At 36.1% G+C, this 26161-nt stretch overlaps 1 protein-coding gene across 1 annotated transcript in view; it reads right to left on the bottom strand.

Moving 5' to 3' along the window:
- Positions 1-26161, bottom strand: part of CSMD1 (CUB and Sushi multiple domains 1) — a 1197588-nt gene that overhangs the window by 367231 nt on the left and 804196 nt on the right. Inside the window, exons 8-10 of the mRNA XM_074581652.1 lie at positions 24501-24588; positions 16124-16248; positions 10449-10570 (exon numbers count right to left, since the gene is read on the bottom strand). Coding sequence (XP_074437753.1) covers positions 10449-10570; positions 16124-16248; positions 24501-24588 — 335 coding nt within the window. The remainder of the gene's footprint in view (positions 1-10448; positions 10571-16123; positions 16249-24500; positions 24589-26161) is intronic.

The raw sequence follows: 26161 nt of genomic DNA, 5'->3' as shown, positions 1-26161 counted from the left end.
CTTGATGTTATTTTCTAGTACAACAGGTGAGCATTAAGCATGTGTAGATTTGATGCCTAAAACCTACCCCCATTTTTGAAGGTTTATGGGTGATATTTTTAGAAGCAAACAGTGCTGTGTTTTAAAAGAATAGTTAAAATTTTGCCCTGCGTACTTTTGCAAGGTTTAAGTATTAAGAAACTTAAGACTTTTTCAAAAATTACTCACATATAGGCATGTGTCAGGCTGACTGATGTGGACCCTAAGGTTCATGATAGTTCTCAAGAGGTCTTAGAGATTGCCTGCTGAATTGAAAGCTATGTTTAAAAGATTGTGTAAAGAGTCTGTTAAGTGTACTGTAGATGTAGTCATAGTGTCAATGTTCACATGCTACAGTAGTCCAATTTGAGCTAAGGATAGGAAGGATCATGATCTTGGTTTCGACTGTTTCTGGTGGTGCTTCTTAACTGTTTTTATAAAAAAAATAAATGAATGCAATTCACCAACTGCTGAATCATTGTTCTTTTTCTCTAATATACTTCAAATCTACCCATATATTTTTTGGATCAAGTAGCTGACAAATCAGCATGCTAATCTATGTTAATCCCTTTCACAGTATACAGAAGTGTCTTAATTCTGATTCTTGCTGAGATCACACTTTAGGATTGAATTTTTTGTCTCTATTTACTACAAAGTAGCATTAAATTTGTATGGCATTTCATATTTTTTAAACAGCTCCAACTAAATTATTTAATTTATATTTCCAAAATTTTAAACATTAGTCCGTTAGACATTAGTAACCCTTCATATTGCAAACAGATATATACAAATGTTTACATATATGAGAAGTTCACCGTCCACCTGTCAGAGTCAGCGTTGATCATTCCAGTTTTATTTTACTTAATGAAAGCTGAGAGGAAAAATTGATCTTAAATGGGCTAAAATACACTTTGAGGCGTTTACTTTGAAGACAGAAAGATCCTAAAAAAGTAAAACTAATTTAGGCAGTGCACTTAAAGGCTTTAATTATGGAGGAGTTAATACAGGCCATGCAGTGTATCCTTGGAGCTTGTTTTTCCATGATGAATCTAAGCTATCAAATGAGCCCCAGTGCCATTTTTGCCACATGACACTTGGAAAGCTTTTTTATTCTATAATAACTTACTGCAAACTCTACCATATTTCCCATACTAAGTTAAAATTCCTGTAACATCACCTTCCTGAAACCTGAGATTTGCACAACTTAACACATGTGTGGTGATTTGGTCCTCCACTTACTCTTCTCCCCAATGGCTCTTATAATATGAAGCTCCTGTTTAGTAATACACCAAAGTGAGTTAATTAAAGGAAGTGCTGATGCTAATTTATTATGTAAATACCTGGAGGCTTCTATTTACCGTGAAGTCCAACACCAAATCTATAGTATTGCTAAAGAAAACTGAAAGGAATCGTAATAATTTTCAGAAAATACTAATATATTTTTAAGATAAACTAATTTTTTTTCCCATATATACACTTCACTATGCAGTCTGTGAATTTCTTAGTATTTCCTATTATTTGCCTATAGGTTATCAGCTGGCACTTTCCCAGTAGAAAAGGTACCCAAGAAAAGATTTGAAAGAGAAGATAAACAGGGAGCATCATGCACAAAGAAACTTTGACTACCTATGTTTCAGGGCAAAGCAAATGAACATGCTCTGTGAGGTAACCCAGAACCGTAAGTGCATAAATTATTCTGTAGCACTTGTCTCCTTGTGCAGTAAATGTGGGTTTATGTCATCCTCATTATCAACCCCATCAGGCTGCACAGGGTCTGCACAAAGACAATTCATGTAGAATAGCTGATAAACTAAGAAAAAAAATAAACATGCGGGAAAAAAAAGAAAAGAGCACATAAACAAAGACAACATCCAAGGACATTGTCAGGTATGATATACTATCAATAGGTGCAAACACTTTCAACCTCCAGGGAAAAATATCTACACATAAACCTTGATATCTTAGATTTATACATTTGACAATGTAATACTGAATAAGCCTGATAGTTCTTAGCAAGGGAATTGGGAACTAACTTGTAGAACAAACAAGAAAAGTATGTGGAGATTTAATATTGTAGGATTTTTTAATTTTTTTTTTTTTTTTTTTTTTTTACACAATGGCACAATGTTCTCATCTAATGTGTGCTCTAAGTGATCAGGACATATTCTGAATTAAATGAGAGAATACTAATGAGAGTATGTTGCTATATTTATATGCTTTGGGATTGTGCAGGTAAACCATTCAGTTGATTACTTTACATGTCTCTGGGTGAGAGTGCATGTGTATGTGCAGGAGTAATAACAAATATGTTGATTTATCTTTTCGGATGTGTAGATACAAAGTACTTAAGGAAGTGTCTCATATTTAGGTATGTTTAATGGATATTCACTTATGGCTTCAGAAGTCTGATTGATTCTCCGTTTTGTAAAGTTGTCTGAAGTCCTTTCACTATGAAGAAATTAAATGCATATATTTTGTGGAATATGTCACTGCACGAACTGGTACATTCTTACACTGAATAGGACTGTAATTACATTAAGAAACTATGAATAAAAACTCACTGTTTTCTTCTGGTTAAAAAAAAGTTAACATTTCAGTTGACCATTGATTTACTGGTGTTTGACCATTTAAACCATGAAAACATTAGGATTCTATATTTGAATTTTGTATCTGCAACTTTTCCTTTCTGAAAATATATAAAATGAAAAAGAAGAAAAGGTTAAAGCTAAAATAGAAAAGAAATATATTGATGTAGACCAAAACAGCAAAGAAGAAACTGAGGCAGAGGAAGATGAAAGGACAAAAACCATAGTGGAGGAAGGAAATGATGGAGGAATTCTAAGTGCACTTGCAGTAGATATAAGTTCCTCTAAGAAAAAACCTGGAAGAACAACCCAACTTTCAGCAACAGGAGAAGTACATATATGTCAGTGGCAGGATAATGATAAACGCCAATGATGAAAGTGTAGTCACTATAGTTGTTGGGTTTCATGGTTTGGTTTGTTTGTCGTTTAACCTTTAAAGACTAACTCTGGCAATAGTAAAATAAAAAAGGCATGCTTACCTGTTATACAGCTGTGGGTTTTTTTGTATTTTCTGACTAGGAGATTGTTTTAGCTATATAATAAACAAATTTAAAGAGGAATAGCCTGCTTTTCTTTTGCAAGATACAGGCTAAAATAATGACAGATTTAACAGCCATCCGGGATGGAAAAGTGTATTTACGAGACAGGCAAATATGGATAACTTTCACTGCATTATGTAATCAGCAAAATAATGAAATAATGGATTGGTATAATTCTTATCCATGCAGATACAGTACAAACATATCAGAGTGAAAATATTACATATTGCCCTCTTTTGAAAGGGAAAACTCTTTTTTCTTTGTCCTTGACCTGGTATTAGAACACGAGGAAATAGAAGTATTAGAACTTCTAAAATGTCATACTTCTGTATTTAACAAAATTGTCTTGATAATTTGAAGGTTTTGACTTTTTTTGGTTTTTTTAATAGTTTCCATTAAGCCATGTATGTGTGGCTTAATCTTGACAAATAAAACTTTGCCCCATTCTAATACATTCGCTTTGTTTGGAGGTTGAATCATTTGTCTTGAGCATTGTATTACCTGCTAATATATTCCAACTGCCTTTCTGAAATACGTATTTATTGTAAAATCAAAGATAATATCACAGCAAATTTACTGCTAAGTAGCCTTCTTCAGTTTTTCCATTCCTTCATGTGTATGCTTCTACAGTTTCTTTCTAAAAGTCCCACTTTTTCTTTTCCCTCTAAATTGCCGTTTCCACGTAGGTATGTCAGATCCATGTGAGGCTCATAAAATTCATACCCCACAGCTAAATCTCGGTAGAGTAAACCTAGCTGATATCCTGAAAGCAAACCTGAGATACTGAACACAGACAGGGCTCAGCAGTTAGTATCCTTCATTCAAAAACAGCATGGAAGGATGAAGGTGAGAGGGAAAGTAAGCAACAAGGAATATAACTGCCAGCCTGTATTTGCGGCAATTGTCTTTGGAGGGAAACTGTGTTTCTGCATTTAACATTAGAAATCACCTGAGAAAAATAAATAAAGCAAATACCACCAGATATAATGCCAGAAGCATTAAGAATGCTTGTTCAGTTAGCTTCCTCCACATACCAGGAAATACAGTACTTTCTTGCACTGCAACAGTTTCCTTCTACTTCCAACAGTCTTTAAAGACAGCAAGAGTCAAAACTTGCAATGAATGCACAAATGAGACATCTAAAATCAATATAGAAAGCAGTTTTGATTTGGGTATATCAGTACCACTAAAAGGCTCACACTTGGAAACAGATGCATTAATGTAGGAGAGAAGATTTTTTTTTGACACTTCCTTTTAGTTAAGTCTACTATTTCCCTACTCCAAAGTTACGCTTTTTCATTCAACATATGGCCATTACGGGACCCTTCCCATTCAATCTGTGAGGCACGTCCTTCATCTAAAATAGCATACTTTATTCCACTAAGCTGCGTATATACTAAACACATGATGAAATTTAAAAAGTCTAAATCCCCTTTGGTTCTGATCCAGTGAGAGCGAACAAAGCCCAAACAGTGATTTAGCTGCCCAGCTTCTAGTGGACTGCTTTAGGATGAAATTAAGCACTGTTTTGACTGTACTGACTATTTGACAGATCTCCATCAAGTACAGCTGGAATTCAGACATGTAGCACCCATATGTGCAAATCAAATTTCATCCTAAATGTCTGCAATGCTAGATCTGAGTTTGCTGTTCCAACCCTACTTGTGTTACAGTATCATCCAATAAAGCTTCAGTAAACTTATTAAAGAAAATATTATATAGAAGCTATGCTACTAAATCTCACTCACATGATGTTTTGAAAGGTAGAAATGTCAGCATTAACAAAAATTATAATGTCTAATATGTATACACAAAACACAGACAGCAACACAACAATAATTTTTTTAAAAAGAAACTGTGCTTGCTTTTGTGGAATATTTTTTTTTTCTAATATCAGTTGTATGTATATAGAATTCTGTGTTATAATTTATGTATTTAAATTCAAATTGAGGATGAACATATACTGTAGTGAGTTATATATAATACAATTTTTTCAGTAGGCTTGTAAGTAGATTTTGCACATTATATTAAAATATACACACTCTTGTTTTTGAAATGTATTTAAGACTGTACAGAATCAAAGCTACACTGGAAGTCTTGTACAAGATTTTAGGACACTGAAAGTTTAAAATCTCATCCTTATGCAGCGACAATAGCTTTCTCATAGAATTCCTTTAGTTATACTTTGTGTTCTAAATTATAATGCTTGATTATGAAAAATAAAATAAATACACAAGCCTATTTCAAAACAAGAGGGAACTTGGAATGGTATTTATTTGTTTGATAACTGAGACCTTAATAATTTCAATTCTAAACTATGTGAATCCTTTTTCAATGATGCCATACGTCCCTAAAACTAAAGACACTGTTCCAGTAAATGAAAAATAAAGAAGTTTAAATTTAAATGTAAATTTTCACATTTACGTATGGCACAAAATTCAGTTTTAACACTATGTGAAGGTCAAAAGAGCATACAAAATTGTGCTTTCATTTTCAATACACCATGGGAAATCACCCTTTCAGGGAGTTATTAGTGTATTTGTACAATCTAGATGGCCCAGGATGTACAAATGAGTCAATTCTAAATTCACAATGACCTTTTCTTCCACTCTATTAAATCTAACCCGAGACTTATGAAATAACAAGAATTGAGTAAATCACTAGCACAAGCCTGTACATTGGCAAGAATATACAAAAGTTTAGTGAAAGTAGTTCTTAGATCTACATATTTTTGGTGATTAGGATCTCTGCAACCCAAAACTCTTTGAGTAAGAGAGGGTAAGTTCTACAGATAAAAATCAAGACTATGGCAGCACTCTGGTAATCTCCGTAGAGACGTGATATATGGTGCTCAGCAAGAGCTTTCCTCCCCAGTCAGAGTATAGTGTTAGACTACAGGCGCTGTAGATGTCAGACATGCTGACAAACATTCTATTACTTGTGGCAGGATGGTCTGAACAGCCACTCAGAGGGAGAGGAGCCCTGTCTGTATTGAAGCTATTTACGGACAGACTTCCTAAAAAACACTCTACTATTAAATAATGTAACACAATAATGTCATCTAACTGGAGCAAACTTCCCCGATGAAACAAAGGTTCTGAATCCATTGCAAATTATTACATACGCATAAGCTACTTACATAGAAGTAATAATCTGAGGAAGACAGGAATGTCACTAATGGATGAGATCTGAGCTACCACAAAACTTTGGCCAAATCCATGAATCAGCAATATAATCTCACTCAAAAAAAAAAAAAAAGCATATTATCATATGCTACTTAGTAAGACTACTCTTTTAGAGCATATTGAGCATATTGCAAGAAAGAATTATCTTAAAAGAAATTACCTCAAAATCAACCTTAACATTATGTGGATTCCCTAGCTGTGAACTGGGGAAAGTTTTCCTGAATAAGAATGTTCTCCTGAAGTTTCCCAGCTATGTGTTTGAAAGGCAATAAATCAGAAATACCATCGTATGTCTTCAATTATGGCAACTTCAGTGAATACCTTTTTTTGTAAAGAAGAAAGCTGTTAGGCCCAAACAGATACTTAATGTCTATGGCTTATACTGTGGAGAAAGTACATTCTTCAGAAAAACAAACAAACAAACAAACAAACAAACAAACCCCAATTGGAACACACACTTTATTTACCAGGTCATTAAACTTAGAACTATTGCAGCCCATGGCAATCAGTCAATGGCAATCTGCAATCAGTCAGGAAAATATTGTGCAAAACAACGCATCACTGCTGAAACACCACAACACCTTGCCCTCCTACAGACACTAGAGTTGAAAACTGGAGCCCTTGCATCTAGCAATGTTACCAAAATAGCGAAAGCAGCAGGAAATCCAAGGCAGTAAGTCTTATGAAGAAACTCACAGCCTGGAGAATGAATTGAAACAGTAAGAGATAGACGTGTGCTTAGAACATACTGAAAAGATTGTACTAACAGCAAGAAAGAGATAAAGACAACTGAAAAACAGTACAAAGTAACTGATTCTAAAAAGTTGAGAAACTGCATAACAGAACAACTAAAACAATGTAGAGTTACCAAGAATTACAGCAACTATTTGCAAGTACTAAAAGTCTAATAAGTGACTCAGTGGGATGCTGATCAGAAGCTACAATAGTGGGACCCAGAGGAAACAAATAAATGTTAAGAGAAGAAAATCAGCTCTTCAAAATAAGCAGAGCATTAACAGAAATACCTTTGAATAGCAGAAGAACCACGCTTAACTCAGATTTTTGTGTTGCTCGGAAAAAGGCAAATAAACATTTGAAAAACATTTAACTAAACGATCTTGATATGGCTGGTTAAAAACTGAAACTATGCTACTGTCCCCACAGGAAGTTGAAATTTGTTTTCATTTTGAATTGGCGTTAAAGACCTGCCCCCACCTGCATCAGAATGCAATATTTGGAAAATGTTATGTACCAATTTTTTTTAATTTATTCTTTAAAATATTACAGGATATGATGTTCCATTTTTTGTGCAAGGGCACCTCTTTAACTAGACTATCTTTAAACTGTACTGAATGTTAGGTTAAGAGGAAACATTGTCTTATCTTGTAAAATTCTACGTGTAAACTAACCTGATGAAAGGACACAAATTCACTGCTAGAGTAAGTCAAAAGTAATTTAAACTACACAGTTAACAACATGTCATGAACTGTCTATGTTCTTGAAAAGAAAATCAAACACAGACCCTAAGCATTCTGACAAATATTTTCAAATCTAAAGGGTAAAAGAGTAGACTCCTCAATCTGATCTTAAAATCAGACCTTCAATACACAGTTCAATTTTCCAGATTTCTGTCATTCATAACTCCAACAAAAGCCAGGGATGAAAATCTGCACAACTTTCAGCACATCCTAAAATCAATTCATTATTTTAGAAACCTGGAAATTATTTCTGTAATTGATTTTTTAAAGTTCACAGGTTTCAAAATGCTAGCAAGATATTTTTCTTTAGAAAGAAGTACGAAAAAGGTTCCATTTCAGTCAGATAGTCTGTAAAGTAATAGCATTTTCTGCCATATCTTTTACTATCTGAAAGGATATGTGTTACCTCTAGATTCAGATAGAAGCCCCAATATCAGTTGTGTGTTGATACACGCTGATAAAGATAACGTAGACTTTATGTGAAAGCAACTTGAGCATACTGTAAGCCTTAAAGATGTTTGACTTTAAGACTTCACAATCACAATCACCATGGTCTTAAAGCACATACCCATCTTTCCAAGATACATGAAGTTAAGAAAATAATCTTCCTCTGTTGCACTGCTAGACAAATCCAAGATTAATAAAAATTCCCTATTGCCCGTCTTGTCCGGAACTAAAAGACATAAAGCTCCACCTCTTTTTCTTACATTGTGAATGTCAATAAATCTGTTAGCTTATCTCTTTACTTTCCACCCAGATGGATGTAGTAGTGTGGATTTTTTTCTGGGTGAAAGCTCCAAGCATTGTGCTCATACCTCTTCATTTTGAACATAACAGAAGAATTGATCTGTCTAAGCGTGCAATTCCTTCAGTGTATTCTTGTGACTGATGACCTGTCCACAGAATACTACTTATGAGTGTCTTTTCAAGTCCAGTGAACAAAGTAATAAGTTAATCCTCACCAAGCTCATTAAGCTCTACCCTACTAAAATCTTAAATCCATTGAGAAAGATATATTGTATAGAATGAATAGAAGTTGCGTGTTATTGTAGTAGACTAAGGTTTATTGTTTTTCACACATCTGAGCCTCCATAGAAAACATACACTGCACAGTTTAATAAATAGCACTGCACAGTCAGTACCATTTTTTGTATTATTATGGTTAAACTTTCTTGCTACCAGCAAAGATGTTACTATCTTCATTTTATTATAAATATGAAAAACAATGCTTAATTAAAATTCTTGAAAAGTCAAGGGAAGAAAAATAAAAATTAAACATTAATGGAAAAGTTTTCAATAAAGAAATCATTATGATGGCAAGACTCTTGTATTAGTAGTAATTTCTTATTTTCTTTTGATGCACTTAAATTTTCTCTTATAAAACCATGCTACATTTTTCAGAATCAAAGGGACTACACATTACTGAATATAAATTTGAGTAGAAGCATTTGTCAGACACTTTTCATATTTTAAATGCTTGTCCATATTAAAAAATGCAATGTGATTTAATACATTCTATACAATTTAATAACTTTAAAAGTCAAAGGTCATTCAGCGACAAATAGTCACTTCTGATTGCTATACTAAATAAAATATAACAATTCAGTTTGGAACTGAAAAGAGGCCTTTCTCTTCAGAGAACACTACAGTAAAACGTTCTGCAATGTGATGGTTTTGTACTTTGGCCTGTTTTTCCTGAATACATACCTTTATTGAGGCACGGAATCTGCTTTAAGAAAAAGTGAACTCAATAGATTTTGCAAAGAAACAGTGTTTACGTCTAAACAATATTCAATGTAAGCATGCAGCAAGATGATCTTTTCTACGGCTAAACATTTGCATTAATTTATGGTGAGATAAAGTTAAACATTTTTTCCTTAAGTATATCAAAAAAGTCAAGAATACAGTCTTGCAAAAAACTGCATAGGAAATAGATGTTTTGTAATGATGGAAGTACATACAGATTGCACATTCTTCAACTTACTGTAACTCATTTATTCAGCATTTCGCTACAGAAAAGTAAAATACCAGTGAAAGATTTTTTTAGTTCATTTTTTTTCCTACAGGTAGGGGGTCTCTGTCCTTTTTTGAGGAAGTAAAATGATGTTACAGAAAAACAAGTAAAAAGCCATTTCAGTACACTGCGGTGTAATAACAAAACTTAAATTATAACTACTATTTTATGCATAATTATTCAGAGTTATGTATTTAGAATCATTAACGGAAACAGTGGCTTGAAAAGAGAAATAACGTAGGTCGTAAAACACCTAACAAGATCAGACAAAGTACTTAGATGTATGTCTGTTGTCATACTTCCAACAATAAGTATCAAGATACAACTTGAAAAATCCAATACTAACTCATTTAACAATATGTGATTTTGAATATGATTTTCTGTATTTCATTAGAAAAGTTATAAATAACTTGGAAACTTTGATTACTCTGAGTAGACGTTTTCACAGATATTACTATTTTTTTTTTTCTAGTGCCTGATATATTTTCTTAACACCTCTGGTCATTTTTGTGTTTAAATGAACATACACACTCGCATGTGTTAATACATTCGTGCAAATATGTATGAAATAATTTTAAGACAGATCCAAAATTCTACAGTTTAAATTGAGACAAAGAGAAAAAGCATACCTTTTCTGGATCAGTTGTTGTAATGACCCACACGCAGTGTGCATTGTCTTCATACTGAACTGGATAATTTGGTGATGTAATAATCCCACTTGGTCCACGTAAATTAGAACCACATGTTCTAGCTAAAATGATAAACAGCAAATCAGATTCTTTTGATTAGTTGTTACGTTTAAAATAAACATTATAAAATTGCCATAGAATTAATAACAACTCACTGTTGAAGTATTATTATGCTGATATATTCTATAATAATCTGCCTTTGAAGATGTTTGAGACAGACAAAAAAATTCTGAAAAATGACCTACAGAGGAAGGAAATGGGCACTTTTCAATCAGCCCAACGTTTGCATTACTTTATTATTACTTTATTCTTACTTTATGTAAATTAAATTCTCAGAATTATCATATTAATATTCCATTTAGAGAGGGATTTACCCTCTCCAATTGGATGGAGGGAGCCTTCTATGTATGAATCTAAGAAGGGCCAGTATGTGCTCTCCATGATTTCTCCATGGTTGGAGAGAAAAAAAAAGTATCACAATGTTTAACTCTATGTAACAGTATATCCTTAACATGAACTTTTGTGGTGTCTTAGGTCTTTACACCAGAGGAAATAAAATTAGAAAGAAAAAAAAGGAAAATGGTTCTAGGCAATAGCCTGAGTTTTGTAAAGCAGAGATTCAGTTGTGAAACCATCACAATTCCTCTGTCACATTCAGCAAATCTGGATAGTTAACAACTTGAAAATAAACTACTTCATGAATTAAGCTATCTTCCAAAGAGCATTAAGGATAGATTTTCTAAAATATTCAATCTTCTCAAAATATTTCAGTATCTCAAAGTATTTAAAAAACATTTAGACATGTAATTTCTGGTGATATCAAATGGAAATCAGAACATTTTAAAATTCCACTGACAGGTTTATGGTACTAGAGCACTTTGGCAACATGCTAAATAGTCTAGATCATAAAATTTGTAAATATTTAGATACTGTATATCTTCAAATATCTGAATCTTATAACTTATCCATATAATTCCCATTAACTTTGCACGTAATTTAGAATCTTCAGTTACCTAAGCTTCAGTACTGAAAAGAAGAATTACTCCATTCCTTAAAAACCTGGTCATTCTTTTTCTGAATGTTGGATTAAAGTATCCAACATATTTCTGGTACTTCGGGGAATTTTATTTTTCATCTTTCTCTGTGGCTGCCTCCATTATGAAGAATTTCTTTACCTCACAAACTTGTTGGGAGGAAGCCTGATCTTCCCCATTAATAGAAGTGTGACTGGTACAAATAGGAAAGAAGGAAACTAGAGGAAAATTACTTTCAGATTTTCTGTCCTTCTATCACAATTTGCTACCAGCACTTGGTCCTCTGTTACTATGTTAGAGACTAGTCTTTGAGAACTAAGTATAATTCTATGTCTAGATTGATTCAGCTAGAACTCAGTTTTCTGTGAAAATGTCTATCTATGTTTATGACAGAAACTGTCTTAATATCCTTCCATGAATTTCACTTAAGTCACAGACACTTCACATGGAAATCTTCCATAACGATCTGAGTAGAAGCCAAAAAACCCCCCTCGCCCACATAGGTAATTCTACCAAAGCTTCACTGACGATTATTAACAAGCTGTCTGTGCTTAACATGGAAAAAAAAGAACTAATCACATTTAAATATGCCACTGTATGATGCCTACTAGCAATACAGAAAGCTCAGCATATTGCTGCTGTATCAAGCAAAATGTATCATTTTAATTGCTAGAATAACAAGAGCAGATTCATAGGATATGAAATAGAGGACATTCTCATTCCAGTAACTGGTAGAGGCACTACACCTCCAGCATGCAACTAGCAGACAATTAATATTTATTAATTTATTTTCAATTCACCCTGCACAAGGTCTGCTACAGTAGGAACTAAGCCAGAGGCGTGACTTTGTAGCAATAAGCTTTCGAATACAGTTTATACCTTCTCTAGCTATACACAAAGAAGAGAGGCTAGGAAAAGTCCGTCTTTCAGATCTTTTTCAGTCAAGCTGTTATTCTCTTATCGTTCTCCTATGTGGATTTTGGGGGGAAGAAAAAAAAAAAAAGGCAGGAAAAAAAAGAAAAAAGCCAAGCAAGAGCTACAATTGAAGTTCTGCCCAGAGGCCTGTTTAGGAAATTGAGTTACTGCAAAACATTGTACAAAAATTGCCTTGTATATCACTTACAGAAAACAGAATGAATTGCTGTAAGGTTTTTGTGTGGAATTCAAGAAAACTGGGAACATTTACATTAGCACCGTTCAGTTCCCGAGGGCACTAAGAGATTTAAACTGCCCTGACCAGCCCCACCTGGGGCCTCCCACCACTCCTTGTCTGTGCGCCCAGGGGATCCATTTCAGTCTGGGCTTGGACTGTCAGTCGCTGCCTGACCAATGTCTCGGGAGCCTGCAGTTCCACCACAGCCATGCCTGTGCCTGCTCGCAGACTTTGTTGATGCTGACCCCCATCCAGGCCCTGCTGTCTCAGCCTGGCCGTGGGCTGTCCCCATCCCCAGGGAAGGGCGCCGTGCCCAAGGCTGCTCCCTGCCGGGGGCGGTGGGATGGGCCCTGCCTTTCAGGCCTGGCCCTGAGCTGCCACCTCAGGTGGACCCCACAGCTCCCGGGCCCCCAGGGATCCACCAGCCCCTCCTGTGCCCTTTCATGTAAGGTCATTACAAGGATATTGTTTAATGTAAATAATGAAGGAACTTGCCGACAGTAAGGTGGTTTCTCTCACTATTGGTCGATTCATAAATTCTGAACTCTCTTGGTCACCATTCTGGGGTAAATGCAAAGTTCAGCTTCTTCAGTAAGTCTCAGAGGCTTGAAGTCATTAAGCCCAGAGTAGTTGCATGTAGTTTATCAGCTTTTCCACTTAAAGTTGATGATTAATTAGAAAATGCGATAAATAGTCCTTTGTATTGTGTGTTTTATTATTAAATACATGGTATGAGTGCCTTGAATATTGGCATCTTGAAGGTCAGAAAGGGGTTTAGGTAGAATATGGACTACAAATAAAACTTTTATCTTTCACTTCGGGCCACCCACAAAAGTGCACCACATGCAATGTTGTAACATTGAACCCCAATTATACACCATTCAGCCTAAACAATGTTAATCTGTGTTTAGAAAAAACCAAGTAACTTTTAGAGACTGGCTGTCTTGACCCTCAGACTGTTGTGAAATTTTAGCTCCAGTTACGTTGGAGGAAAGGATCTTCTTTTTCCAACTGAGGTTTTAATGGAAGTATAGAACTAATCTATCCTATTTTGTTAGAAGTTTACTGGAGGGAGTAAAGCATAATAGAGATATTTGCAGATAATAAATTGGAAGGAACAGCAAACACTAGTAATAACACGCAGATAATTCAGCAGCAAATAGCCCCTTTCCGCTAAGCGTTATTTTTACCTTGCATAGATTACTTCAGCTCATTTCTGCAACGTATTAGCAAACAAGAATAAATTCAGGAGACGAAAAAAAAAAGCACCAAAGAAGAGTGAACAGTGGAGTTGCACTGACACGTTATTCTGCAGTAGTGTGAATCCAAATACTTGAGAAGATATATTTAGACTTTTCATTTAGATACACTGAGCTACAGAGACACGAATCACAGTTGTTTTGCTGCTCTGAAAAGAGTAGGAGGTATGAATTTTATTTATTTCTTTTTTACTATGTTTTAGATTGTCTAGCCTTTACATGGATGTGCCCATGTAATATTACCCATGTTACATACAGCTTGTAATAATTTATCCAAGAGCCGCCTTTATAGACTTTTTTATTAGGCCTGACTGGAATAGAGTTAACTTTCTTCATAGCAGCTTGTATGGTGCCTTTGTTTAGAGCTGTAACTAGAATAGTGTTGATAACACACCAGTGTTTTGGCTATTGCCGAGCAGTGCTTGCACAACATCAAAGCCTTCTCTGTTTCTCATGCTGCCCCGACAGCAAGTAGGCTGGGGGTGGGCAAGAAGCTGGGAGGGAACACAGCCAGGACAGCTGACGCCAACAGATTAAAGGGATATCCCATACCATATGACAGCATGGTCAGCAATAAAAGCTCAGGACAAGGAGGAGGAAGTGGGCACGTTCATGGTTATAGGTTTGTTTTCCCAAGCGATCATCACTTGTGCTGACATCCTGCTTTCCAGAAAATGGCTAAATAGCTGCCCACTAATTGGAAGTAGTTAATAAAATCCTTATTTCGCTTTGGTCGCATGCACAGCTTATCTTCATTTATTAAATTGTGTTGATGTCCACCCACGAGTTTTCAGCTTTTGCTCTGACAGATCTCTCCCCCATCCCACTGGGGGCAAGTGAGCGGGCGGCTGGGCAAGTATTTAGCTGCTGACTGGGGTCAACCCACCACAACTGTTTACACGCTTTAATGAAGAAAGCATAATTTGCAAGTGTATCACACATGTAGTTATACAAGTTGAAAAATCTATTCTGGCAAGAGGATATATTTTTTTTTCTTTTGGTATCGTGCAATAACTAGGTAATGAAACTTTCTTTTATAAATATATGAGTTTTATATAAGTGAGATTAGGCTTTAGCTCACTCTTGAACAAGCAAAAGTTTAGGTCCGGGTGTTGCAAATCCTTACCTTCACAGTCTCTCTATCATTTGCTGCCCTTGTAACTGGCATTCAATGTAAGATTTTGTGAGTGCAAGAAGCATCTCTTTGATCTACCTCAAAATGATAAATAAAGTATAAAAACCAATTTGTCTCATTGCTTTTTTCTTTTATTTTTTCCTTTTTTTTTTTTTTCTAATTAATGATGATTGGTTTTCATGTTTCCCAGTCCCTATCCTGGCTAGGTTGTCTCATTCTAGGAGGACATAAGGCAAGTGCATTTCTAGGGTAAAGACTTTAACATGCACAATCCAAATGGGCAATACACTTTAATCTTTCCACTGAGAAGAAGTTCTGTACATAGATATATATTCTTTATTTTTCCTATATACCTCAGTTCTGGAGTAGTTTGAGAGCATTTAAATATTTTTCTGCGCTTTTTTTACAGGCAGTAGATTGCAACAGAAAAACATACACACATACAAAAAGCCACCTCCCCCTCTTTTCCTTAAAAGCAGGGAGAGGAACTTACTAATTGTCTCAGAGCATAATGAGAAAACATTTAGAAAAGAAGTCAGAAGGTTAGGCCATTTGTAAGGTTGAGCACAATAGATGAAAGAGAAGGGAATTTACCAAAAAATGAGGACTATGGAAATATTTGGGACTGGCAGGAACACAGTATGATTGTGAGGAGCTCCTATTTAGGAATTTAATAAGAAAAGTTAAACCTAAACCTAACTACCTAGTTCTACTTAAAATATGTTTAACATGACAAAAAGAAGACTAAGAAAAATGAAAACTATAAAAAGGAAATTAGCTCCCTAAATTGATACTGTTTCTGCATCTTTGCTTGTGTGCTTCAAGATACAGAAAGATCTTTGGACATATAAAAACACACATGTTTACACACACACACAAATATATAAATTATTTTTTTATATATATATATATAAAAATACATATATATATATGGTTTGTTGCTTTGTTTTGAACAACATTTCATTGCATTTCTAAACAGAAATTATAAATTACCCTTCAAAACTTCAGGAAAAATTCCAAAGAATAGCACCTACCTCTGCAAATTGGCCTGTGGTCGCTCCAGGCAGCCAGTGTATCTGTCACTCTCTGACAAGTGATGCTCTTAGAACCTTGCAGAACATAATTATCTTCACAGGAAAACTGTACACTTGCACCCACCCTGGGATAAAAATGTGAGGAAGAAGGAAACAATTAAAACGTATTTTAAATATCAACCTCCCCAAACAAATGTAAATGTCACCAAATGACAAAATATTTCTAGGTCCAAACAAAGAATTTAAGGTGGCAAATTCTACTCCATCATTACTATATTCACAAAAAATCAACTTATACTATAGGCAACAGGTCTACTATTTAGTTTGTCCACCTTTTACAGAATTAAGGCCAGAAATATAAAGTAATTGTGATGCTAAGTGTCATCTTTTAAACTATGACTTCGATGAATGCATAGAGAGATATATTTTTTAAGAAAATATATAATCACAATTGTTTCAGGCAACAAAATTAACTTCAGGAATAATTTCAACCTCTCCAGATTCTCTTAAAGCAATTAGGGTAATTTGTCAACATGTAGGACCAGGAAATACTAATTTCAGTAATTGTAATAATTCATTAAATATTCCTGACCTTACTGAAATATCCTGTTAAAAATTATGCTAAATGATAAATTTTATTAGGACAGAAATTTGACTGTTTCACTTGTGACTTTGAAATTTGTCTCTTTGGAGTGATTTGTAACTTTATTCTTTTTTTTTTCTGAACAATGTTGACCAACATTTATGAAGAATTAAAAAAACGTATATAGTTACTGTGTATCTCAAAAAGAGCTTTCCTAAACAGTATTTACATTTCTGCTTCCATTTATTATTTCTGACATTCTTTGTTCCCCATCACAATCAATGGGTATTGTTGTTAGCTTTCTTGCACATTTAAATCTGTATCTGGTAATCCCATGTAGTGAACTAAGTGATCTTGATAAAGCAGATTTCTCAGTTTGGTCTTTCTAAGTCATTGAGTCCTAAACATCAGGGGATTGCTAGATGGCACTTAGAAAGCTTAGTGCTTAAAATTGTGCTGTGGACAATAGCAAATAACCTCATTCACTAACATCCAGCTCACTCCTACCCTTCAAGAGCAAGTATTCTACTATTTTCTCAGAGGATCTCACAAAGACAACTATATTATTATCATAGAACCATAGAATAGTTTGGGTTGGAAGGGACCTTTAAAGGTCATCTAGTCCAATCTCTCCTGCAATGAGCAGGGACATCTTCAATTAGATCAGGTTGCTCAGAGCCCTGTCAATGTTGCCAGGATGGGGCATCTACCACCTCTCTGGGTAACCTGTTCCAATGTTTCACCACTCTCATTGCAAAAAATTTCTTCCTTATATCTAGTCAGGATCTCCCCTCTTTCAGTTTAAAACCATTATGCTTTTTCCTATTGCAACAGGCCCTGCTAAAAAGTTTGTCCCCATCTTTCTTATAAGCCCCCTTTAAGTACTTAAAGGCTGCTATAAGGTCTCCCCAGAGCCTTCTCTTCTCCAGGCTGAACAACCCCAACTCTCTCAGCCTGTCCTCATAGCAGAGGTGATGCAGCCCTCTGATCATCTTCACAGGCCTTCTCTGAACCCAATACAAAAGGTCCATCCATGTCTTTCCTGTGCTGAGGGCTCCAGAGCTGGACGCAGTACTCCAGGTGGGGTCTCACCAGAGCAGAGTAGAGGGGCAGAATCACCTCCCTCAACCTGCTGGCCGCACTTCTTTTGATGCAGCCCAGGATACAGCTGGCCTTCTGGGCTGCAAGTGCACATTGTTGGCTCATGTCCAGCTTTTCATCCACCAGTACCCTCAAGTCCTTCTCAGCAGGGCTGCTCTCAATCCCTTCATGCCCCAGCCTGTATTAATACCAGGGATTGCCCCGACCCAGGTGCAGGACCCTGCAGAAAATTTTGCTGTCACAAATCACCTCCCTTTCTTCCATGTGCCAATGGAATCAATGAAGAAATTCAATAATTTGGACATTGCTTAGAGGATGAGGACTTTTATTGTAGACTGTGTGGCCCAGGTGCATGCCCTCCACTAAGATGCTTATTTAGATAGATTATCTGGAAAGAGAAAATCCTCCAGTGACTCAGCTCACCTAAGGATTCTCAGCATCCACTGTTCTCTTAAACATCTGAAGTTATATGATTTCATTCAGATATTTGCAATGTATGTATTATACAACAACTATACACATTTCACTATTAACCAGTTACTTACAGAAACTTTTAATTTCCTTCACATGTATTATAGTGGGACAGTTCGTACCTCCATTCAGCAGCATTTAGAACCTTTCAATACTTTTCTCCTGTTTTTTTGTAAGCCTTGATAGAATTAAGATTATATTAAAAGTATTTTCTGGAAAGTACCGGTTGTCAGACTCATGGCATAAACCTGATTTCTCACAATAGGTGCTTCAAAAAGGATGGATCTTAACTCATATTAAAGCAGACTTAGCATATATTCTAGCCACGCATACACCGTGTCCAGAACTATCTCAGTCATTCTGGTCAAACCTATGACTGCTCTTCTGTAGCCTAGCTGAAGTTTAATTAGAATTCTTGAAATGACTTTCAAAAGATTCTACTTGTCAATGCCTATAGCTGGCGTTCAGGTTTCTCTCCACCTCGAGTTCTAACACTAAGGAGCTTTTGAGTACTTCGTTTTCCTACCTTGCTCTTTAATTTGACATTTTTGCTAGATTTTTTGTTTGTTTTTAATATGTTTTAGTCAGCATATTTATTTTGTGTCACTTAGTTCGTGATCAAACTTTTCAAAAGGTGATATCCACTGTGTAAAATATATCAAGTTCACATTATTAATCCTTAGATATAAGCTATTTCCAGAGCTTTGGAAAAAAATTACAATATACTGTATAGAATAATAGTGAAACAAGTTGAATCATCATAAATATACAGATTAAATTACTGTGTAACGCTTTCTGTATCCATTAACAATAATTATTTTTTTTAATATTGCTGTAATGATGAAAACCCAGTCTAACCATAAAATCCTTCACTTACTGCATCAGAAATCAGAATATTTGAAACACTGGAACAAGTTGCCGAAAGAGGTGGCAGATGCCCCATGCCTGGAAACATTCAAGGTCCGGTTGGACTACATGACTTTGAAGGTCCAACCCAAACTATTCTATGATTCTATTCTATGATTCTGATTGAAGTTTTCCATTAAACAGGGGGCATCCTTTTAAAGCCATATTTTAACTTATTTGATCTGTGATTTCAAAGGAAATTATTACTTCACTTAATTTACAATTGTTAACCACGAATGGTTTTAATTTCTGTTTTTCACTTCTTTACCTCCCCAGTCACTGAGCAAATCATAGAATCATAGAATTGCTGAGGTTGGGAGGGACCTTTAAGATCATCGAGTCCAACCATTAACCTACTCTGACAAAAACCACTTCTAAACCATGTCCCTAAGTGCCCCATCTACCCTTTTTTTAAACACCTCCAGGGATGGTGAATCCACCACCTCCCTGGGCAGCCTATTCCAATGTTTAATAACCCTTTCAGTGAAAAAATGTTTCCTAATATCCAATCTAAACCTCCCCTGACATAACTTGAACCCGTTCCCTCTCGTCCTATCACTTGTCACCAGGGAGGTCAGCCCCCATCTCTCTACAACCTCCTTTCAGGTAGTTGTAGAGGGTGATGAGGTCTCCCCTCAGCCTCCTCTTCTCCAGGCTAAACAACCCCAGCTCCCTCAGTCGTTCCTCATAAGGTTTGTCCTCCAGACCCCTCACCAGCTTAGTAGCCCTCCTCTAGACACGCTCCCAACACCTCAATGTCCTTCTTGTAGTGACGGGCCCAAAACTGAATGCAGTACTCGAGGTGGGGCCTCACCAGTGCCGAGTACAGGGGGATGATCACTTCCCTAGTCCGGCTCACCACACTATTCCTGATACAGGCTAGGATGCTGTTGGCCTTCTTGGCCACCTGGGCACACTGCTGACTCATATTCAGCCGGCTGTCAACCAACACCCCCAGGTCCTTTTCTGCCAGGCTGCTTTCGAGCCACTCCGCCCCAATCCTGTAGCGCTGCATGGGGTTGTTGTGACCCAAGTGCAGGACCCGGCACTTGGCCTTGTTGAACCTCATACCGCTGGCCTCAGCCCATCGATCCAGCCTGTCCAGATCCCTCTGCAGAGCCAACCTACCCTCAAGCAGATCAACACGCCCGCCCAGTTTAGTGTCATCTGCGAACTTACTGAGGGTGCATTCGATCCCTTTATCCAGATCATTGATAAAGATATTAAAGAGAACCGGCCCCAGCACCGAGCCCTGGGGGACACCACTTGTGACCGGACACCAACTGGATTTAACTCCATTTACCACCACTCTCTGGACACAGCTGTCCAGCCAGTTTTTTACCCAGCGAAGAGTACACCTGTCCAGGCCATGAGCAGCCAGTTTCTCCAGGAGAATGCTGTGGGAAACAGTGTCAAAAGCCTTGCAAAAATCCAGGTAGATAACATCCACAGCCTTTCCCTCATTCACCTTATCATAGAAGGAGATCAGGAAATCTGCGGGCACTGGTTGTGTTTTGTTTTGTTAATTCTCTATGTAAACTTTCAACCAACAAGGGTAAGAAATAAATTTCTTTTTTTTTTTCCTATTTTAAATTTGAACTGTATCAAAGCGAAATTTGTGCTTTTTAAAGAAGGGCAGAATTTGATTGAAAGAAGCCATTTTCTAAAAAGAAAAAAAATCCGTAAGAAATACTAAGCATAACACAGCTTATTTCATTGAAAAAAGCTATTTTTGTTACAAGTGTCAGTGGAATCACGGAAAATGATTCTATTTTCACAGCACCACACATACCATGTAATATTTAAGGAGAGCCGAAACATTATTGTTTATATCCACTTTAAACTTCATTTAAACAATCTACTGTTTTGAGATCTCACATAAAAATAAAATGTGATGCTGACCCCAAAATTGTATGATTGCGTTCTCATACATCTAGCAAACTCTGAGTTGCCATTTTTTCCTCAAAATGAATCCAAATATCCAATGGATTTTTTTTAAATCACTGAAAATCACCTCCCCTACTTCCTGAACGGATCACAGTAGAAGCGTGGCAAAAGGACAGAATGAAAAGGTTAAGATTTCAATACCTTTTTGTTTGCTTTATGATATTAGAATAAATGCCATTATTATGCTGAAAACAATGAAACCATTTTCAAAGAACTTGTCATCACTGAATCAGTTGGGTCTCAAGCTGCCTTGAAAATAAATCCTCTGCCTTTTCATCAATCCCACTCACAACATGTCTTTCAGTAGACTGGAAAAGATTTTGAATAATGTGCATTTTCACGTGTTTTAGTTCAGATTAATATCCACAGTTGTCATTCTCCTGACAAGAACAATAGCTCCTTCTGGTGTCTATACTTTCCTCTTAGACAAGAAAAAACATTGCCTTTCTTTAACTCTCCACAGCATTTTCACAACATTGGAGAAATGAAAGCAACAGCAAATATTGTTTTCCCTTTTCTATTGGAAGAACTTGATTTGTCATTTCAGAGAAAGAAAAACTAAATTCCAGCCAAATTCTCTATTTAAATGTCAAGCTATATATAGATAGCTAACTTCAAGATAGCTAAGATATGTTCTAAATAGATATTAAAAAAAAGATTACAGTACATGAAAAACAGCTGCTGTTGCATAATCAGTTTTCAGATGACAAATAAGGTTTAGGAGTAAAATTAATTTTTAGTGTTTCCTTCACATAATATTCAGAATTGGAGGCCCAAAAACACGCACACAAATAATAAGTGATCAAAGTATATTAATGTATTTTACTTATCCTATCTTATATGATGTTGCTTGTGCTATTTTTGAACACCGTATACATTCATCTATCCCCATGAACAGATACATGAGGTGAAATGAAAATATTATCAGAGGCTGAATGGGGTAAAGGAAAGATGAGAACAGCCTTGCTTTGTCAATTTAGTAAGCACTACTCGTAAGCAAGCTCCAGACATTTAAGATACCTTTAACCTACATTCATTCATAAGAGACTGTGTTCAAAATACAGTTATCTATGTTTTGCAAGGTTTCTTGACATTAGATTCCCTCAGATGTTTTCAAACATACTTGGAGCTTTAAGGTTATTTTGGGCTTTCTCTCTTCTTAGTATTTTCAGGCACTGCTTGGAATTTTACTGTTGGGCTCTCCCACGTTGGGGCTCCCACGTTTGGATCTTTGGACTTGTTTCACCAAAACTATTTTAGATCCCTTTCTCTTTCAAATTATATACTAGAGGGGAAAACAAGTAATTTTTCCTCCTACCCTCTTCCAGCTTACCAGTGCTCTCAGACCTGCTGTGGTTTTTTAACAATTGTTCACGTGCCACTGATTTGGACCATAACTAGATGAGAGGCTGCTTGGCCCACAGTGTATCACGGACACAGAAAATCCACACAACATTCATAGATTCACAGAACAAATTAGATTGGAAGAAGACGTCATCTAGTCTAATGCTCCACTCCAAGCAAGTCCAGTTGGAACAGAAGGCTCAGGTCCCTGCTCAGATGAGCTCTGAATTCCTCCCTGGATGGAGATTCCACAAACTTTCTTGGAAACTTTTTCCAGTGTTTGAGAATCCTCATAGTATAACCATTAATTATTATTGTCCACCTCTGTCACTGTCCACCTCTGAGAAAAGTCTGGCTTTCTCTTCTCTACACTCTCCTGTTCAGTATCTGTAGACAGCAACAAGGTCCTTCAGATTCTCTTAAGACTGAGCAAACCCAGAACGCTCAGCCTCTTCTTATATGTCACGTTCTCAGGCTCCCTCACCATCCCAATCTGCTGAACTTACTGTGATATCTATAGTTAATGGAGTGAGAAAGGCCCTTTCAGGTGTGAATTCATGCTATTTTCCATTAAACATCTAGGCTATGGGGTTAACTCTTTCCAGAGGTGCTTTTATCTCTTCGCTACTAACAGAGTGATCCTAGATGCTGCCCTTAATTCTTTCAACCAAGTATTTGATTTGGAGGAATTCAGAAGAAGAGGTATGCTCTATACCCTTTATGGCTACGATGAGAGACTCAAGCAGAGGAGGGAAACTGAGGCAAACCTGTACAAACAGTAAAGTACAATACTCTCCAAAATAAGAGTGGAAGTATACAGGTATGCCTCAGATGAACACATGCATACACTTTAATACATCTTGAGAAAGAGTGATATTTTAGTATCCCATTTTTACCTAGTTTTCTATCAACATTAATAAACACATAGATAAAAATTACGTTTGTTTTCCTAGAACAGCAGACCTTTGGACAGTAAGTGCATATTATATTTTTGTAGCATACAATTTTGTTTGCAGCAGCTGTACTTGCCATGTTGAATCAGAATATATAGAACAGGATAATAGCAAACATCTTCTGGACACCTTGTCTCTCACTAGCCTATTTATTGAAAAGCTGATTTCATTTCATTATTTTTTAAAACACATTTAACTTCTGCCCTGTTGCCAATGAAATCATGACTTTGCATATAACTGATTCTCTTAACGTTGGAGTTGTTTATGAGTTCTCAAACTCCTTTGAGGGTAAATAGAGAAAAATCCCAAAAGAATTCAGTCAGAAAGAGAACAGATTTTTAAAATATTTTTCACATCAGTTATGCCCTAGCTTGGAAGAGACTTGATTCAGGAAACAGGTTTGATTAACTTGCTTTCTGGAGTTGCAGAGAACTTTGCACAATTCCTTCTAATTCCTGAGTTTTCCATTCCATTTGCTCTTAGGTCTGGCTCTCCATTCCCTGCTGAGCAATTTATAAATCTCTGCGTGAGCTGGAGGCTCCCACCTCCTTCCTTTGACCCTCTTCTCCGCCACACCTTGAAGTCTCTGCTTTTTTTCCACAACAGGGAAAGAGCAGCCTTCCTCCTTTCTCCATAGGGGTCCATTTGACCTCGTCCTCTTTTTTTAATGAATACAACAAAAGCTAAAAACAAAAAAAGCAAGGAGACGGCATGCATCACAGCATCAGACACTGAATTTGCCATGTTTCCGAAGCTTTTTAACTTGTATATAGTGGGAAAACAGACAATTCTCTCTGCTTGTTCTTCTATGCTGTCCAAATTGGAGTTCTGCCTTTCATACGCAGACAATATTATTTTGCTCTAAAATTCCTACTTAAAATGCATTGATTTAAAAAAGAAACAAGCAAAAACAATCAAAAGCAATCCAAGATACACAATGGACTGGAGCTATTCTGACAAAGACAGCATATTTTAAACTAGGGAAACAATACATATCTGTAGTTGCATGTTCTGTATACATGTAACAGCAAATACCTTCCTCTTGGTCGTACAGAAAACTAAAGGTGCCTACCTGAAGTCAGAGCCCACCCTTTTTCCATTTTCAGGAATTCCAGGATCAGGACATGTATCAGATGCAATTGCATCCCCACCCTGGGTCACTGCAAAGTAAAGGAAAAAAAAAAAGACAACTCTTCACTTTTCCCATACATTAACTTCCACGGCCTCGATTTAACTGTATGCACATTCCTAATTTTTTTCCTGAAATAGTATAAATTATTACCAAAAAGAAGCCCCATATAATTGATTTCTTGGGTGTATTGTTTATTTTCTTTGGTTATGATAAAAAAAATGTTTTGCTTCTGTGGGAAAATAAATGATTGATTTCTCACAGTCAGTCATCTTTTTATGGATATACTAGGATCCACAGGTTTTCTCAGTCAGGGAAAACAACATTTCGTGAAGTCACCTTCTGAAATATTCACACCACACCATTAAGGTAGTATAAGAAAATAAAATCTTGTTTAAGCTTTTTTCCATAGTAAGACTTGAAATAGACAAAAGTCAAGAACCCAACTGTAATACAGAAATATTTTTATGAAGATAAAGTTCATCTCAAAAATACACAGAAAACCCCACAGAACAGTGCATTTGTAACCAGCTGAATATGTGCTCATGCAAACAAGGCTCAAAATCCTTATTTTGTGCTTTCAGGTAGGAATAGAAAGAGAAGGTATCCTATACTCTTCCATTTCTTCTGTCCTCCATTCTCTCTCCCTCCAGACTGTCAGATATTTAAATAATACTAGGTATATAAACATATAACTTTATGGTCCTTTCAAAACAATTTGAACATTCAATTTTTACTTTTTTTCTTCTTCATTTGTATAAAGGCATTTAAGGAATATGTGGAATTAAAAGTAATTAATCATAAAGAAAAACACATAAAGTAACAAGCCCAACACTGTGAATATACAGAAAACCTGGATACACATGTGCTTTCTATCCTGCGCATACACACGTGTCTCCACGCATAGTTACACGCCTCCTGTCTTTCTCTTTCCTTCACAGAAGCATAGAGCTAGTAGAAATTTGTGGATCACATTTTTAATCTTAAAAGATTTTTGGGAAACCCTTAGGGACAGGGCAGAACATTCTTCCTGAATAAAAAAAAAAAAGTTGGTTGGAATATTTTAGCTGCACAAAATAAATTACACAAGCCTGAGTGAATTACAGATGACAGCATTACAGCTGAAAGGTGATGAGAGATTAGATGCCAGAAGTGGTTGGTTTTCCCACACAGTGATATGCTTTCAAATTGAACACAGCGGCAAAAAGAGTGGTGACAAGCAGGATACGTGCAATCAGATGATAAGAGCTATAAATCTTTGTCTGTTTTGGCAGCATCAGCGACAATTAATTCATACAGAATTCCTAAGTTTTACAAGAGAAGATTTAAAGAAATAAAAAACTACATTACAGCACTACAAAATTCTAACTAAGACAAAGCACTTTTAAGTACCAAAATGCTTGACCTGAGTATAGATTTTCTTAAAGTACAGAAACTGCAACAATTACAGTATATTTCAGCATTTTTCTCCTTTTTTTTATATTGGTACATAGAGTATTTTAAAAATATGGGAAAGGAAAGGAATCATCTCTTTCTCCACATCTTTTTAACACTACTTATTGTACTTTTGCACTCTATGTGAGAGAGCATTTGGAATGCATCGA

Source organism: Larus michahellis, chromosome 3 (assembly GCF_964199755.1).
Source record: "Larus michahellis chromosome 3, bLarMic1.1, whole genome shotgun sequence".
Taxonomy (NCBI): domain Eukaryota; kingdom Metazoa; phylum Chordata; class Aves; order Charadriiformes; family Laridae; genus Larus; species Larus michahellis.
The sequence above is the reverse complement of the archived record's forward strand: the minus strand, read 5'-3'. Positions and strand labels throughout refer to the sequence as shown.